Below are 16012 nucleotides of genomic sequence, written 5' to 3' on the forward strand. Positions count from 1 at the left end.
AATCTCAGGTGGCTGAGGGGGAGCAGTTAAGAGCAGTGTTAACACCAAAACTGCTTATAAATATATGTTAATGTGTGAAAAATGTTAATTAATATTTATACAGCTTAATTTACTTCAGTTTGTTTAGTTTAACTTACTGTGTGTTTATCAAATCTTCTGTTTGCTTTGCTTTCTTCGTTATTACCTCACAAAAAAATAAAGAGTCTTAATCTTATCAATGTACCTATATGAAGCCTCAGGGAAGGCAGTATATATTTTGTGCAAACACTGTTAGTGTTTATTTTGCGAGCCCCTTCATCATCACACAGCTGCTTTTCTTTCTGTTTTCCACAGCAGCATCAGCCGCTTCATCAGCCAATGCATACGTCTTCATTACCATATCTGACCGGGCCACTAACCCGCAGGTGGAGGAAGCATCAATCACCGGCAGCAGCAGATAACAGGATGGATGAGTCGGGGCATCGATCTCGTCCTCGTGGGAGCTGACCCACAGTCGCATTTAAGAAGAGGTTAACGCTGCCAGGGCCACGTGGGATCGGCCCGAGGTGCTCCGGGTCAAGGCTACTTGACGTGATCCTGTGGTGATGTTGAAAGCTGGCAGATGTTCTCCCATTCATCACCAATAAATGTCAACGCTGATGATCGAGACGCTTAAGCAGGGAGCACGGGTGGGTGGGCGGCGGTGCGGGGTCGCAGGGGTCACGCCGGGATTCATGAGTGTCAATGCTAACCACGTCATTGATAACGCAATATTGATTCGGTGGGAAAACACTACTGATTTGGGGTTATAGCCGTCAAGGTTTAAGCCGTCATTTATACAGCTATTACAAGGTGACTTGTAATCACTGCATTGACGTTCTGAGCTTCTGTGTTTCCTTCTCAAGGATAAGTGGACAAACACGGAAGACATGAACATAAGCAGACACATTTACCCACAAAATGCAGTTGTGTTAGAGTGGATACACAGTGGATACACAGCACAAATAAAACATCCGGTGTTTTAAATGCACGTTGGAAAAAATGCCAAATAATTAAATCAATGACTAAGTATTAATTATTCAGATACCTATGAGATATGTTAACAAGCCTAACCATAACCTAACTATAAAATAAAAGGTAAATCTTCCCTGACTGGGGCAAAGCTCGGGAGGATCGTCACCGTAATTCCTGTTTCCAGCGTTCCTGCCGAACGCGGATTTTCGCTCCAAAACGGAATCAAAACAGCCCAAAGGAGCCGTCTCAAGGAAAACGAAAAAAGGGCCAAGGTTATGAGGATTGCAAGTTGTCTTCTTCACTTCAGTTAAACACTGACGCAAACTGACAGAAGCGGAGAATCGTGACATTTGGACTGAGCCGTGCATTCTCATTGTATTTCCCTTATTTTCATTATTTATTTCAAAGTTAATGCAAGCGGGTGTGTAAAGTAGTCTTATAATTGTAATTGTAATTGTAATTTTTGCCTGCTCAGTTTACAGTTTGTGGAATGCTTGTTTTCCAGAATTTAATGAAAACTCTTTTTCTGTGTGTGTGTGTGTTTCTTGTGACATGTGTCTATGTTACGTGGAATTTTGAAATATTACTGGCATATTTCACTCAATTTCACATGACATGAGACATAAGCAGTATAACTTGGTGGAGCTGTGCGGATCAGTGGATTTTGGGGGTTAAAGCTACTTTGCTGTAAAATGGAAGACAAGAGTCCCCAAAATCCAAAACAGGAATGTTCAAATTTACCAGAATCAGAAAGTGCAGAAAGTCCCTTATGAAGCACAAACACACTGGACAATCACCTTCCTCACATGTTTGAAAGCAAAATAACATCTCTGACATGGTCCTAGCCCTATGCTCTTTTAAGATCGATTTTAAAGAATCTGGGTTTATCGTAGCCATCTTTCACCGTCCACATGGCGAAAATAATTTATGACTCACACAAACTGCACATATAAACATAAAAAAAACCATCTTGCACAGTTAAAAATAGTGTTGCACATATTGCACGGAAGGCCATCTGCTATTACGCAGTAATGAGGCATCTGGCAGAAGAAAAGCAAAACAAATGTATCCGTCACATCTTACATTGTTTACTGTTAAATTAAGATGCTGTGTTTATTGATTATTCATTAACACTATGCTATAAAAAGGCATTTGTGCAGTGTTTTTATATTGAGGCAATTTGAATTTGACAAGGAAGCATTGGAATAAAATTACTTGCAGCATATACTATTTTTTCCATTGAGATTTATCGTTTCATGCCAGTGAAAAACAATCAACAACACAGTGGTGTAGTGGTTAGCACTCTTGCCTTGCAGCGAAAAGACCCAGGTTCAAGCCCTGGTTGGAACCAGGGCCTTTCTGCATGGAGTTTGCATGTTCTCCCTGTGTGTGCGTGGGTTCTCTCCGGGTACTCTGGCTTTCTCCCACAGTCCAAAAACATGCAATGTGGGGATTAGGTAAACTGGACACTGAGAGTGAATGGTTATTTGTCTCTATCTGTGTGTGGCCCTGCGATGGACTGGTGAACTGTCCAGGGTGTACCCCGCCTATTGCCCGATGTAACTGAGATTGGCACAGCACCCCCCGCGACCCTCTGGTGGAGGATAAAGCGGTAGATGATGATGATGATGATGACTTTTAATATAAAACCAATGTAATTTAACCTGAGCTATTGCAATGAAAACGCCATCGAGCCAAAGTAGAATCAAATCACCTGTGCCAAGAACCAGGTAGAAGTGAAATAAAGTTGAATTCTGAGTTTCTTTCTTATTTTTCAAGACTTAATATGTCTGCAAGGACAGAACACTTGCCAGAAGGTCTCTTATGTAAATGTTGTGCAGTGAATGAACGGACTGCCAAATGGGTTATTTAAATTTTAATCGACTAGAACTGGAATTGATAAGTAATATGTGACTCAGTGTTGGTCAAATTCAAACAATTCCCAACTCTCGAGATACGTAATCCACTGCAAGTTTTAAGAAATGCAACCAAATTAAGAAAATATTGCTTTTGCCAGTTTGATAAAATACAATAACAAGTAATAATTATATTTTGCTGAAAAACAAACTGCTTAACCTGAAAACTGGTGTATCCATGAAAGACTTTCTCTTTAAGACTGAAAATGCATTTTCAGGGAACGTGCGTTCACAGAAATCCATAAATTACAGGCCCTAATTAACATTAACCACCCTGAGCAACCTTGATTTATGTTGTGTAACTGTACCTCGCGTCTAAAAAGATGGAGTTTAGGTTTAATTAATCGTAAAAGTGCTTGACCTTTGAGGCAGTCAATCACCACGTCGCCTCGTAATATGCTCCCGTCACTACGTGTTATCAAAGTGTTCACTTTTAATGAGTGGACTCACTCTTGGTGAGTGATTATTTACTCTAATGTGTAACCAGAGACAAACGGAACAAAACAGGAAATGTGTTATTATTAGAAGGAAAAAATGTATTCACAACACGAGGGGGGAAAATGTGAGGGATCTCAGAGGAGCCAAGAGACGGTTTGGATCAAGGGTCACTGGGTTTGGACACTAGCTGGATCAGACTAATGAGGCTTTTCCATTATACAGTTCTAGCACGGCTCGGCTCATTGTTTCTGAATTTCCCTCAATGTTAGTACCTGGTCCCTGGTGGGGTTTTTTTAGTACCTGCTCTGGCGAGCTTCCAAGCGAGCTGAGCTGATACTAAAATGTGACGTCAACAGATTGCCAGTCACTGATTGGTCATTGGAAGAGTCATGAGTTGGGGTGGGAATCACAGTGTAGCTCGCAATTCAATACAATACGTGATGCATGGTCTACAATACCACTAATATCGCGAATACAGCGATTCTTTGATGAACAATATATTGCGAGACAATCATACAGCGATACATCTGTCTCAGAAGGAAACAACTGAAGTCTATATATTGAACGTGGATGGAGCATCTTTTCAGGTAGCTTTCTCCTCCATTATCCCGCTGTAAACTCCTTAGCAGCGCCGCCATGAGGAGACATGAAGTAGTGATGCCCAATGGGTGAAACTGTCAGCAGCTGTTTACTTTAGAGCGCCTTAATTAAAGACTATATATAATTAGACTACTATAATTAAGACTTAAAATCTAAAAAACATGCGTTAATCTCCCAACTTTTAGCAAAAGAAATCTAAAAATCTAAAATCTAAATAAAATATTAAACAGAGGAGTCTGGTGTATTTATTGACAGCACTGCTGAAAACCGGCGATCGTGAGCCAAATCATGACCACGTTCAATCTGTGCCCCGGTTACGCAGGAAATACTGAACGTTTCTGTGAATCTTTTTAATCAACTGATTCTAATGATTCAGTTTCACCCAAAACAACTGCTTTATAAGTTACTAGTTTGTGTGTTAGTGTCGCGTAGAAAACCAACATCACGATGACTCCGCCCACTATAAAGTAAGAGAAAACATTGTGATTGATACCAAAATGAGCAGAGCCAAGTCGAGTAGAGCTAGAATTGTATAACGGAAAGGCGTATTGATAAGTAATGAAAAACAGGGACTGGTCAGGATTTGATCTCATCTCAGCATCTTACCTTCTTGTATCTGGGCACAGGAAGCTGTTTTTTTTCCCCCCAGCAAACAAAAACACAGAGATGAACGAAAGCATGCAAGAAAATGAGGTGGAAGAAGAAAGAAACAAGAATGAAGGTGTTAAATTAGCATGCAAAGAAAACAAGACAAGAGACAGAGAAACAGTGTTGTGCACATGCAAAGCAAACAAGACCAATCTAAAATGTTAATTAGTGAGCTTCAGACGTGCATGAGAGTATTTTGTGAAGTTACACTCAGCTGTCACTTTGTTTTATGCTATGCTAGGCTAATTGCCTCCTGACTTAAGCTCTCTACTTAACAAGAGACATCTTCTTATCGCCAAGTTTGAGTCTCAGACTGTTAATTAAAATGAGTGATGCATAAACTCTATAAACCATATTCACCAGCTGCTGAAAAAAAGAAATGACAGTGGAAGAGACTCTGGAACTCGTTTTACCCAGACTGATACAAAAATGTCACAAGCTTTTCTGTAATGCTGAATAAACAGTGATTAACCGGTTCTCACTAAAATTTACATTCCTTCACAACTTCACTGGATTCTAGAATAACATTTCATAAGAACAGTTTGTTTTTGACAAAATTGGCCTGTAAGCAGACGTCCACCGAGCAGCTCCCAGACTCGTTTCACACAAAACAGAAGTATTTTGTTGTTGTGAGACAGTTACATGGATGAGCCAATTGGTGCAATACTGGTCAAAATCACTGGATCAATACAAACTACACACAGTAAATGTGAAGCACATGCTTCACTCAACACAATCAGAGCAGGATTTTTAAATTGCTGGTTATAGCTATGTGGAAATTGCATTAGTAAATAACGGTTATTAATAGCTTCGAGTGCCGAGTGACGTCTGTCAGACTTAACCAGTGACAAAGTATATATACAGTGAATTATATGTTTTTATTTTCATTTAAACAAAAAAAGCTGCCTTTTCTGCAAAAGCAGGGCGAATAAAGATAATTAAAAGAAACAATGAGCAGAAACAAGGAGCCGAGCCAGTGTGTGTTTGTGTTTATGTGTTTATGTGTTTATGTGTTCCTACACATGAGTGTGGGTGTCCTGGCCGTCTGCAGGAGACGGCAGAGACTGAAAGAAAGAAAGGCTGCAGCATTAGCGAGTGTTGAGGTGGGCTGTCACGTAGGCGGTGCTGAATAAACAGCTCTTGGATCAGCAATTAAATAGTGAAACAGAATCTGATTCTCTGATAAGATTGAAAGATTGTTTGTCTACAGAGGGAGGAAAGGCGTTTTTTTCATGTTTTACTAAGCAAGGTATACGACTACACGTAGAGAGCGGCACATATTGACATCCATGTCACAGTACAACAAAACAAAGAACAACATAAAATTTTACTGAAACTATGAGGGAGGAAAGTATCTGTCTGACATTTAATCAATATTTACAACCAAAATGTGACAACTTAAAAACAAAGTACATACTACAGATTGGATCATGTAGGCCTGACAAAATTGATTTGATTAACCAATTATTGATAGATTACTAAATTGCATGTCCAATGAACACCAGGACGAAAAAGAACCAGTAAATGTAATGAACTAAGTGAGTGTCTACAGTAACAGATGAATAACCAGTGAAGACATTTTGCAGAAACTGCAGCAAACAGACTGCAGAAATTGGATCTCTGTGTCGAGCTGAAACCATGAGGACATTGTTTTGGCAACGCCAACGTTTCCCAGAACACACAAACGTCCTCGGGAGCTTCAGCCACATTCACTCTCCTCCAAATATTATGTCCCCGATGATACATTTGTCAGTTTGTGTTTTTTACCACATGAAGTGGATGAAGATCTAGCAACAAATAAAAAAAACAAAAACACTGCAAATAAATTTGAGTGGGTTTTTGTTTACTGACCCGGTTTCATCCCACAGGTATTTTACTTTGTGGATGTTGTTTGAGGATGACTTTAAGTCTTGCAATTGCGTCAGTTGAGCAACGGTCACCAAGACAAGCACTGCTAGTGTCTAGAACAAACCATAATATATGATACTATAAGATTTTCTATGAGAATTTTTGTTCAGGAATTTGGGAAATATTCTTAATTCTGATGGGAATTATTGGGAATTACTGCAATTACTGGAATTAGTGCAAAGAACAGTGACTTCAGCAGACATTTGTTACGAGAGATGTTAGAAACGTGTGGATTTCAAAGAAAGTTGGCGGAAAGTTGAAGAAATCAATCAGGTGAATCAGGTGAAACGTTGTTCTTAAATGGTCTATATATGTTCTAAAATAATGTTTTCTTGTATATTCATATATATATATATATATATACATATATATATATTCTTATCTTATATACAATCACGGACCTTGATTTTCTACATTAAAATAAAACAGAAACAGAAAAATGTAACAAACGTATATAACACTCTAGGGTTAACATTTTTAATTTCCAAGTAATTCAATGAGTGGAAATTAGGGATAATTTAAAGAAACTGTGTTGTCATAAGCACATGACGCAGTAAAGTCCCAGTTAATTCTCATGGAAAGTTTCTAATTTGGAATACAAAGTTCCCAATCCGAGGAAGAGTTTCTGGAAATATATCGGGTATTTTCCACCTCTTTGCAACCCCTAGGTAGTAGGTAATACCAGAAAAATTACAGGAGGGAACAGAGAATTATTTCATCAGCTGAGGTACAAGAGGATAAAGAACGTAGCAGACTCGTCATTTACTGAGATTAGAAATGGCACAAAAAGGAGGGTGGGGTTATCTTATACTAGTTTATTACTGGAGTGAAATGCCACTGAGACAATGCCGTAGTTCAAATACGTATTAGTATTATAGACTAATGGTTTTGCTAATAAAACTGATTATTTTACATGGCAAAAAGTCCCTTTTCCAATTTGAAATATTCCCAAAACCTATAGTAATACCAGACAAAACCATTATTTATAGAGAGCTTTTCTAGTCTTGATGATCTGCTTTACACTACAGTTTTCACACACTTCAACATGGGGTGTCTTGCTCAAGGAAACATATTGACTAGCAGTGGCAGGAATTAAACCCACAACCTTCCAGTTGAAAGACAACTCACCCTACCACTGAGCCACCATGGCTCTTTAACTCCTCACTTTGATACATTTTACATCAGAAAATTATTTTGATAATTAAAATATATGATATTTACCGTACTTAAGTAATATTTTACTTCATACAAGACTGATCACAGGTTGAAACAGGTTTTTCAGTATCAGGAATGTCATTTAGGTCAAAATCAGGTCAAATGACTTTACTGTGCTGTTTTTAAACAACGTTGGCTTCAGTTGGCATCAATCTGAATGTAACTCCCAGGTGAACGTGCAAATTTCTTCTCAGTCTGCTCTATTTTTGTGAGCGACGCTACAACATGCATTCATTTTCTGGCGATTCGCCTTAATGTTACTCTCAGCATTATTTATTTCATCAACTGGATCAAATTTCAACAATTAAAGAGAGATCAAAATAAACAAAGCAAAACGGTAACCACGGTAACATTATCACTCAGAGCTACAGAGTTTTTGTTTTATTTCTCCAGCTCGTTTTTTTTGGGCACATCTGTGACATCACAATTCGTGCAGGGGTGTGTTTTTTTATGCCACATGGCAGTTGAACCACTGGGAATGGAAATACTTTATTTTTGGCAGCTTCATTTGGGATTTTACACCTGCTAATTTTAGTATGAAAGGGGCTTTAGTGGAGCTGCTATTTGTTGCAACCCTCTAAATTTCCATAATGATTTCAAACTACACAAAATCAATGTAATTTGAACAAACTGTGAAGCACACAGTGTCAGGGGAGGATTTTTGCATATTCAAGATAAAGAGGCACCATTGTCACCTCAGAGTTTCCCCAATAAAGTGCTGCCCTTTTGCTATTTCATTATCGTTTGAATCAAATTAAAAGTGAGATTTCAATGGACAATGCTTTAATTAATGCTTTTACCTGAGAGGTTAAATACTTTCCAGTGTTACCATTTTGATGTCACAATGGCTATATTTCAGTTCAATTTCTTCAAGTCTGTATTTCTAGAGCACATTTAAAAACCTCCAGGGTTGATCAAAGTGAGTTAAAGGCACAGCAACGTGAAGTGAAGGCCAAGGAGAAGAGGAGGGTCTTTAAAAGTGATTTCAAATGTTCATTAGTGGGGGCAGATTTAATTTCAATGCGTAAATGGTTCCAAAGTTTGGGGCAGCTACAGAAAAGGCCTGATCTAAAAGCAACCTGTTATTAGACCTCAGAGCTCAGGATGGGGTGTGAAGAAGAAGAAGGAGTTGCGAGAGTTAAGATGGTTCCAAACCGTTAAGAGCTTTAAAAACCAAGAAAAACATTTTAAAATCAATCCTTAAAAGGAATAGGAAGCCAGTGGAGAGAGCACAACACAAGTGTCAAAAGACACTAGAGGACAAGCTTTACACAGAGTTCTGGACAAGCTGGACTCGATCGACGTTCAACACCTTTTTAAAAATTTAAAACAAAATTTTTTATACTGCTCTTCTATTCTACTCTTCGAGCCACTGAAGACAAAGACCATGAAGAGGAAGCGTCGTTAGCTTCGAGCTATTCTGGTCTCCCCGCCTCTCTACATGTATGTACGCCCTTTAAAACAATTAAAGCCTATTTCAAGGAGCTGAAATTGACTTATTTCAGTCATGTGAGCCATTCGCTGATTAACTTAGCGCAGCGAGCAGCTCTGGAAGACAGCAGAAGTACAGATGGAGTGATGTTAGCAAAAGTGAAACAGAAGTTAATGTCTGACCCTGAAATGTTCAGCTGTGGCCCGCCATCAATTTCACATCATTATCTCCATGGAGCAGCGTTGTCAAAATGGGTGTTGCAGTGATGGACTTGATGATGATCGTTATTGTACTACATCTGAATGAAAATTGCTTTATAAATAACCCCCGGGAGTGTAGATAATAGGCTGCTAGACATGCTTGGGTTTTCTTGCGGATACAATCACCTGGATGCCTGAGAACCTTTACAGACACGTTTATATAAAAAGCACAGAAAGCAAACTTTTTTTCTAATTGCTACTTTTATCAGCAATCATTTGGTTGACTGCATTAGATCCAAGCAGAGTTGGACGGCGCAGCAGCACTTAGTGTCTGTTTTTGGGTGAAATACTTTTCCAGAATAAGTCTGTTTGACAAGAACCTGATATGTTGAGGAGAATTTTAGTTAGATCTTCTTTTTTTTGTCACATTTGGAGCAGTCACAACACTATGTCTCATTAATACTTATAGCTAGCGCATTTACAAAGTTTTGTGTCACATTCCACTGTCTCATTCTCTAAAAGAAACGGCTTTAAATATTAAAAATATGACAGTTGGTTTAAAGAGTGAGCGAAAGCAGTTGAAAATGGCCGGTGCACCTAACTATATTTGAGAAAGTGGAGTTGAATACTGAGATAATTTGCATTCTGCTTTGACACAATATTGTTAATAAATAGAGTTTCATACAATTGAGCATTTCTTATTTCCTTTACTTGTGTTGTCTGACCTTTTGTCAGTCTCTGCGAATATCAGCAAGTATATGATAATATAAGCATTGTACACATGAGTGGTTACTGTTTGCATGAATTTACATGAGCTTACGTCTCTGCACAGTATAAAACCAGCACAATAGGCACTGATATCAGTCCACGGAATTTAAAATAAGCTTCCTCTTGTTTGTCTAGTCTTTTCCCCTTTTCTCTCAGCGTCAGGATCCATAAAATCTAATTAGGCAAATAATTAGTCAGAGAACACGCAGTTACAGTTATTATTGAAACACCTTTAGCTCTGGCAGCAAACCAAGGTGTTTTAGTAAACAAATTTAATCACAGAAATTCTGATACACCACAATATTTGAGAGAAATCTATTTTTTTTCTCGTGCTCGCCGAGGCAACAGACTTTCAGGGGCAGAGTGTAAAATGGAAAATAACCAACATACTGTATATCTATGGCCTGATGCCTACTCTGTCGTCCAACTCTCCTGCCAAGACTGGCTCCTGTGATGCCCACTCTTCTCCATACCAGCCATTCAGGCAGATCGATGGGCAGAGTTAGAGCTGCTGACAGCAGCCGTGGCTGTCGGAACCACCACTTCATCTTGACAAAGAGGGGCATCACCAGAGGACGACACCCATAAACTCCTATTTGTGGTAAATTATATCAAAAATGGGCTTCTTATTAAAATCAGATATGTTGGTTATTGCTGTAAACCAACAATATGCGGGATATTTGGTTCCTTGTGGATTTATCTAATGCTTTGAAGGATTTAAACTGTATTTAATCACCCTGCAACATTAATCTTGTCCTAAGTTATAGATAATATTTCAGCTTTTTATCTCTGATGCTCTTGCAAATTGAAATTGTGTCAATAAATTGTTCCCTGTTGGATTCAACCGAGTATTTGCCTTTGCAAGACCATTTTACAAAAGTCACTCGGATGACTTTAGAGCTACTTCTTTTTCCTAAACCTAATTTAATATGGTTATATAATTTCTTAACTGCTCAAATTTAGACGTGTGGTTGAAAACACATTTTTTTGTGGCTTGACAAATTTAAAACACATATTTATTACTGTTTTACACATACTTTTATGCTTTCCAAGATGGAAATATCTGCAAATGTCTCCCTCACGTAGAACTGTGGGATGTGTTAAGCTTTTTTATTTTGTCGGCATGCGTAGGAAGACTCGAGTGTAGATCACAGGGAAAATGTTAATTTTTGACTATCATCTGATAGATTCTAAAAAGCATATTGGAAAAACTGCTAATTGATTTGTATTGATCTGTTCCGTGTTGCCCTGTTGTGAGGTTACGAAAGATGTTTATACAGTAACAGAAACATGTAGGATCATTTTAGCTTCATTGAAAACCACAAATAGGATGTTTCCTGTGGCCTAAACCAAAAGCCTGACAGAGATTGTGCAATTTATCTGGGTTCACTGAAGGAATTAAACTAGAATGTCTCTTTTAATCGAACGTAAAGTCACAACGAAGCAAATAAATCAGTGGAAAATCAGCACAGTTCCTCACCTTGGCTTTGTTAATGGTGCAGTGTAGTGCATTGTTCTCCTGGTCGTACGTCAAACTGAACTCCAAGGTCCCCAACGTGGCTGTGAAGACAAAGACAGACCACAGAAACGTGAATTAGCTGCTGGAGAAGACGTTTTCACTGTGCACTGTGGCGAGGAGAGAAGTTCTCATACGCCACATGGGAAATCTGCAGGAGTTTGTAGCACTGACATGTAATTACAGCAATAATAATCAACGTAGGAGTGAACATTGTATGGATGAAAATGCTATCAACTACACAGTTAGATTTTGAACTATAGAGGTAATTGGAATTGTGAAAAACAATACAATGAAATATAAGTTTCATTCCACAGTTAGATTTTAGTCTATAAAGTAATTTAATTGTAATCTCCTGACTGACTTCTTCTGTAAAATAAATTGTTTGTATCAAGACAACGTTTTAGCAAGTTAGATAGATAGCAAGCTCGCCTAGTATATTATAATGTATTTCCTCAGTAAATCAGTTCATCTTTAATGTTAATGGCAAATTTCCTGACTGACTTCTAGTAAAATACAGTTAGATTTTAATCTATAAAGTTATTTAATTGTATATCTCCTGATTGACTTCTGTAAAATAAAGTTAAGTTTTAGCTAGCTAGTTAGCTAGATAGAGCGCAAGATAGCTTGCTAAATATTGGCTTTTTGGTAGGTGCACTTTAATTTACCAACTCCCAAGGTGTATACAATGATAACATCATTTATTTACAGGTGGGAAAAATACAAGTAAACCACAATGACAGTTTTTTATAAAGCCAGCAAAACACAGCAAGTGTTACCTCCACTGCAACCAACACCACAACTGACCTCTGAGGCTCACAGCAGCCTTTTTAAGCAAATAGCGTATACTGCATTTCATTTCACCCTACCTCCACACGCCTGTTCGGCAGAAATGCAGGATATTTAATGACAACGGTCACATGACTTTTAAAGCCCGGGAATTTTTCCTTAATTAATGCGGAAGTACAAGTGCTGTGGTCTGACAGACTGACGGGAGGTGACGAAGGTGCTAGAGGTGCTGGAGGTGCTGGAGGTGCTGAGCTTCAGAGCTTCAGAGCTTCAGAGCTTCACCCCCAGCAGGTGAGTGAGACAATTTAATTTGTATGTGAAACAGATTTATGGCAGAACCGTGTGCAAACCATGGCGCAAACTTTGGTGTCGAAGTGTGCGGTTGTGTGTGCGTGTGCGCGCGCGCCCTATTAACGTGCGCGTGTATACTGTATCTGTCACCGCTTTAAGACACTTTTTTAGACCTTGTCAGGACCAGTGGTCCTTATTGAGACCAAAACCTGGTCCTAATAAGGCAGAACATGGTTTCTCAGACTGCGGTCAAGCCAGCCGTCTCTCGTGTTCGCGTTGTCAAGGAAACGCTCCAACATTTCAAGTGCGCCATTATTGCCAACTTTATGGCAAATATTTTGGCGAGCATACTGCAGCGTTTTTTGAAAAAAATAAATAAATAACGAGGTGTGTCTCATTAAACAAGTGTGATCCTGCACTGATTTTGAGCCAGCAGGTTAAATAACCTGGAAGCTATTGAGCTATAATGCTCATATTTACAATATGAAATGTATTAAAAATACGTCAAATAATATGAGAATCATTTAAATGTGATTAAAAAGGTGTGTCTCCTACAGCACATGTAGTTATGCTGTCCTACACTTAAAGGGGACATATTATGCAAAATCAACTTTTTAACCATTTTAATACTTACATTTGGGACTCTGGAGGCCCTACCAGTCGCAAGTGTGGAAAAAGAATACTCCGTCATGTTTACGTGGTCCCCCTTACTGTAAGTATAGGCGATAAAACACTCGATGTTGAATTCCCCGCGATTATGACGGCAGCAGGCGCATTTCACCGCGAATGAATTGAAGTTAGGTTAAGGTTAGGATTAGGCATTACATGATTAATGTTTGGGATAATACTCTGTTTAGGCTGGTCAGTGCAATGTCCTTAGAAGAGTAGTTGGGCAAATCTGTGTGTGTCACAGAAAGTTTGGAAATTCACAGAAACTATGAAAATTCACAGAAACTATGATTTTGGTAAATGAGTATTTTCGTTTTTTACAGGTCTCTCTGCACCAGAACCAGCAGGTACAGAGGAAGCTTCTTTCCTGCAGCGGTCACCCTACTGAACTCCATCTCTGTATCCCGGTGACAGATTTTCCATATTTATTGTATGCCATTATGTCAGTATCAGGATTTGATTTGCTTTCTACCATACACAAATAAAAATGTCACTGAACCTTTGCTGTGTAATAGTCACAATGAGCACACTAAACCAATTACTAAAAAACACACACAAAAACAGATTTTGCAAGGGCACTGCACTATTTATATATAAATCTGGGTTGTATGTATGTAAAGATTCTAATGTTCAATGTGTCTAAAATCTGCAGGTGTGAGTTTGTCTTCACATGGGTCTAAGTTTCAACTTCAGAGCCTCCACCGACGCGGAGTCCCGCTGCAGCCCTCAGCCTCCGGCTCACAGGCAGCTTTCCGCCTTCCCACTGGAGGGGAAGGTGGACATCATGGAGGAATCCTCGGCTGAAGCCCCTGATTCCAGCACTCAGGACGATGTATCTCCTCTTGGTGAGACCCAACATCAACAGAACCCGATATTTCTGTACAAATGCAGTTGTGTCTCCATGACGCCAGATGATTTTACCTTGAATTATCATAGAGAAATTTTGACTGACTGTAGTTCTCAGCTCTATGATGCAATTTAGTGTCTTTCAGCTCATTGTTTCTGGTTTATGGTCAGTGTTTTAACTCTCTTTCACCACTTCAAGGACAAACAATGTGGTCAAAAGTCAAAACTACTGAGGAAAAACACAACTATCCTTGTTCTTATCTGTTTGGGCTTTTTGAGCAGTAGAATTCACACCAGAAACTGTTTGTTTCTGTTTTGTTGCTTCAGGATATATTGACACAAAACAAATCACTTCCTGTGGAATGTGTCCCGGGCAACACAAGATCTGAACTCCACTGATTTTGGTTAGAGTGTAATAGAAGTTTGTTTATATTAAAAGTTAACACACACTTCAGAATATTAATCCACACAAAATCACCCTTCTCTCCAGCTGTGAAGGATGTTAATGTTCTGCTGGAGAAGAGGAGGTCAGAGGGCATCAGCAGCCCGTCCACCCCGCTGAATCCAGCCATGCACAGCAGCATCCTCGACGACAACACAAAGTCCAACTCTGCTCACTCAGAGGTCAGTGGAGAAAATCACTAATTTCACCTAGTTTTATCAAAGCACCACGGTGCAAAGTGGGTGACTGTCGCACTTAAAGCCAAGTGAAAATAAACCCTTTTCCTGGAACAACACAATGTTGTTAGGATTAGAATTAAATCATAAAAAAAGTACTTGAAGACTCTGAAGTTGTTGGTGACAAATAACACCCAGTTCTTTAGTCACACTTTGGTATTTTTAGATAATTGAATTGAACATTAAGTTTTTAAACACTTTTAAAAGATTGTAAGATGTTTTGTTGGCTCTCAGTGAACCCAGTGTCCGTCCCTGACCAAACACTGACTCTGAAAACAAATGATTGAAAAGGACAGTATTACAAACCCCACACCACTGCCCAGAACCAGGCTCTACATCAACATTAGTACTGTTTTCCTCAATTAGATGCAGAAACAACAGTTAATCGGCTCCCAAAGCGTTAAATAACATGAGTTTGAAACAAAGTCTATATCTGTGATTGAAGACGTCCTGATTCGCTTAAAAAGCAGTGAATAATTGCTACCAAAAGAACGCTGAGCTCATCAAAATTGACTGAACTTGTTGGCTGCTTCCACACAGCGATTCCATTTATGTCGGAAGTCAGAATTGACGACGTCGCCTCTGAGCTGAAATTAGATAAAATGTATTTTAAAACAGTGTGGCAAGATGTCAATGGAAATAAATTGAACACAAGTATGTTTACGACTGATGTAAAGCGAAACAAAGAAGTCTAGACCACAAACTCGTAAATTCACACTCCCAACTACATCTTAAACAATTTGAATGAGTTTGCTGTGTAATTTGTTGATATTATGGTCCATTTCCGAGTATTTTAGTTTTACTTGTTGATACTCCAAACTTTGCCAAAGGGCAAAACGACTCTGTGCTGCTTTGATTTGTTTGAAGATTTACCTCCCTCAAACAACCAAGTTTTAAGTTGAAGCTTTAAAAATATTTTCTTGACAGTCTGTACCTCTACCTCAACTAATCTTGAACCCTGACCCCGAACAGTTTCTTAGCTGTAAAAAAACACCCTTAGAAGTCCACTGTGTAAGATTTACGACTGTAAAAGTACGTAAATCTTGAAATAAAATATGAAAATAAAAATGAAATAAAATAAAAACAGCCTGCTCTTCGGGACCTT

The 16012-nt window shown here is 38.8% G+C and overlaps 1 protein-coding gene across 3 annotated transcripts in view; it reads right to left on the reverse strand.

Annotated features, from left to right (window-relative positions):
- Positions 1-16012, reverse strand: part of doc2b (double C2-like domains, beta) — a 120199-nt gene that overhangs the window by 44097 nt on the left and 60090 nt on the right. For 2 of the 3 annotated variants that reach the window (XM_044041323.1, XM_044041322.1), the window contains 2 exons: positions 11599-11678; positions 4554-4577 (listed from right to left, as the gene is read on the reverse strand). In XM_044041323.1, coding sequence (XP_043897258.1) covers positions 4554-4577; positions 11599-11678 — 104 coding nt within the window. The remainder of the gene's footprint in view (positions 1-4553; positions 4578-11598; positions 11679-16012) is intronic. The other variant, XM_044041324.1, reaches the window with a different exon arrangement.

This window comes from Solea senegalensis, linkage group LG13, assembly GCF_019176455.1.
Source record: "Solea senegalensis isolate Sse05_10M linkage group LG13, IFAPA_SoseM_1, whole genome shotgun sequence".
Lineage (NCBI taxonomy): Eukaryota > Metazoa > Chordata > Actinopteri > Pleuronectiformes > Soleidae > Solea > Solea senegalensis.